The following is a 2810-nucleotide window of genomic DNA, read 5'->3' on the forward strand; positions in this document are numbered from 1 at the left end:
TTGTGGCCTGTCTGTGATTTTTTTACACCCTGATCCGAGCTTAAATTGCATAATGGAGTGATTTCCACCCGATAAAGCCTTACAAAGGGTCCCCTGCTCTATGGAGGTGGGCTTTTCTGCTGCCCCTAGAGAAGGTGGCCTCCCCCCCGGGGGGGCAGGTAGGGGAACTCGGCCCTCCTTAGTCATGCTGTGGTGATGGATTTCAGTGTCTCCGGCAGGTAAGGAGCTGGATGTTAATTAACGTGCCCTTTTTTTTTTCATTGACTCAATTTATTTTTATATTTTCATTGGCTGTTAAACATGGAAACTTTTTAACATGCTTTGTCGCATTTATATGCTACAGGTTACAAAGTGAGAGCCTTGTATACACTTCAATACTTAAAAAGTACCCGTACTCAGTACTCAGCCGGCAGCATAATGAAAAGTGGGACTAGACACGGTGTCCATATGGAGAGGAAAAATATACATAGAATATTTTTATACCAAATGTATTCATTGTATAAACGGAATATCCTTCTGTAACTTTGGTAACTGCATACTTGTTGTTTGGTAATAAAACCAGAGGAGGTTATAATACTTTAGAATTGTGTAACGTTAAAAAAAAAAAAAAAAAAAAAAAAAAAGTGTAAACGTATATGTTTAAAAAAAAAAAAGAGAGACGTTAAATGGTGTGTACTTTAAGAGAAGGAGGCGAAGCTGCATGCAACAGCTTGAAACTGTGTATTGACAACTTCTTTTTTTCCCCCCCTGTATTAGAAGTGCAATACTGGCTAGAAAATAAGCGGTGCTCTCCCTCCTCTGCCCCTCGCCTTCCAAACCCCTTTTTTTGACCTCGCCAAAAAAAAAAAAAGAGCGAGAAACCTCAAAATCGTCCCTGGTGGGGTTTTTTTGGGTTTTTTTGGGGTTTTTTTGGGTGGCGTTTTCCCCAATGAAGCAGCGCTCTCTGAGCTGAAGGCTTCGGCCCCGGCCGTCGGTCGCCACCGGCACCGTGCCAGGATGTGCCGTTCTCTGTGTCCACAAAGCTGCACCCCAGGCCTTGCAGCCCCCGCTGTATATTCTGTAATATGCAGAGCCCCGTTCGATTCAGTAGCGACCCGAATGTATGGCTTTGATACCGAGGTTTTATTGATGATCATGATCATTTTATATTATATTTTATTTTTTTTTATTTTTTTTTAGCGGCAATGTCAGTCAGAACTGTGTTGTAGGTATCGCGTGTGGTTGTCTCCTCCCTCTTCCCAACGGGTTGATGTCAGGGACCCGCGGGCTCGTCCCGCTCTCCCGCTGCCAGAGGCCAAGGGTGCACCTTTATGGACACGCAGAGGGGAGGGAGTTGACCACCCAACGACCTCACCGTTTCCTCCCAAGCAAAAGCTTGATTTAAACCCCTCCAAAAACCCATAGATATATCTATCTATCTATTTTTTGGCCAAGTATTGCACTGATAATACCCGTAATGAGCGATGCGCAAGGGCACCGACAGCAAAGTGGTGTCTCAAACCAGACAAGCGAGGTTTGCGTTTATATGTAAAAGGAAATTTGAGCCGGCTGCCCTGAAGAAAGGCAGAGATGAGAAAGAGAGAGAGAGAGAGATGCATTGTTTGGAGATGTTTAGCCAGTGCCCTTCTTCCCAGTGAGCCCAGTGAGGCTCAGAGCGGTGTACTGGCTTTGTAAAGGGAAAGGCCTTCATTTCTTCGTTTATCCCCCCAGCAGCGCTGGAGAGCGAGGTGGCTTCAATAAGCCTGGTGGTAAGTTTTTGAGCATTACAATGGATAGTGTTAAAAAAAAAAAAAAAAAAACATTTGCAAGTCAGTTTTTAGCACAAAGTGTAATTTTTTTATTAGTTTTAAGTGGTTTAAAAATGACGTATGCAACCAGACTGTAATGGGTACTGCCGGCGATGCCTAGGGGTACGCGGTTACAGGACACAGGGTAACGTGGAAGAATTGAGCAACCACTTCTGTAATTTGGGGAAAAGAAATGGTTTGGATTTGATACATTTATTTTTTATTTTTTTTTTTGGTAAAGTAACTTTTTATTTTTTTTCTTTTTAAATTAATGAACGTAAAACCGATTGGCCTGGTAAAGCGATTTAAAAAAAAACAAAAAAACAAAAAACCCAAAAAAACCAACCAAAACAAAAGTGTAATAGTGGTTAATGGTTTGAAAGGCTGCTAAAACTAGCCAACGGATCGCCAAGCAGAAGGTGCATTGCTGCTGTTTTTGCAATGCGGGTCGGTGTTGAGTTTAACCGGCGCCGTGGAACGGTGGTTCTGTGTAGCTAGCGTTGTGTGTGTCGGTTCTGCAGCCCCCAAGGCCCGCACTAACACACCTTCTTATGGTTCTCTCCCACCTGGCAGGACACATGGAAGAAGGACCGGACCTTGATTTAGGTAATTCCCAAAAACTGCTCTTTCTCTCTCTTTCTCCAACCTCGTGGAGTTGAGACGGAGCCCCACGGCGCGTCTTTCCGGATGCTCCCCCCTTTGCCCTCTCTTTCTGCCCGTTTCGTTTATTTCTCAATTCATCCAGATGGTTGGACTGGTGGAAAAATGGCATGTTTATGAGGTGCTTACCCTTCTCGGGGTGGGGTTTTTTTGGTTGGGCAGGAAGCCTTTTCCAGGCAGCTTTAGCCCAGAGCTTGTACGTGCTGGTCCAGCAGCTCCTCTGGTGCCACCCCTGGCCCGTGGCCACGTGGCTCTTTCCTTCCGGCTGCTCAGGCCTGTCTGGAACTTATGTGTCAGCTTCCAGGAGCAGCACGGCGCTGTGGAAAGGGGGGGGTAGCTCAAAAAGTGGGGGGTTAGCTCAAA

General features: G+C 45.3%; 1 protein-coding gene across 1 annotated transcript in view; it reads left to right on the top strand.

Moving 5' to 3' along the window:
• The window catches only part of EWSR1 (EWS RNA binding protein 1), a 26095-nt gene that overhangs the window by 19088 nt on the left and 4197 nt on the right, over window positions 1–2810 (top strand). The window contains 2 exon segments of the mRNA XM_014966678.1: window positions 1711–1748; window positions 2361–2393. Of these exon segments, the coding sequence (XP_014822164.1) occupies window positions 1711–1748; window positions 2361–2393 (71 nt within the window).

The sequence above is a fragment of the Calidris pugnax genome, unplaced genomic scaffold (assembly GCF_001431845.1).
Source record: "Calidris pugnax isolate Ruff unplaced genomic scaffold, ASM143184v1 scaffold7, whole genome shotgun sequence".
Lineage (NCBI taxonomy): Eukaryota > Metazoa > Chordata > Aves > Charadriiformes > Scolopacidae > Calidris > Calidris pugnax.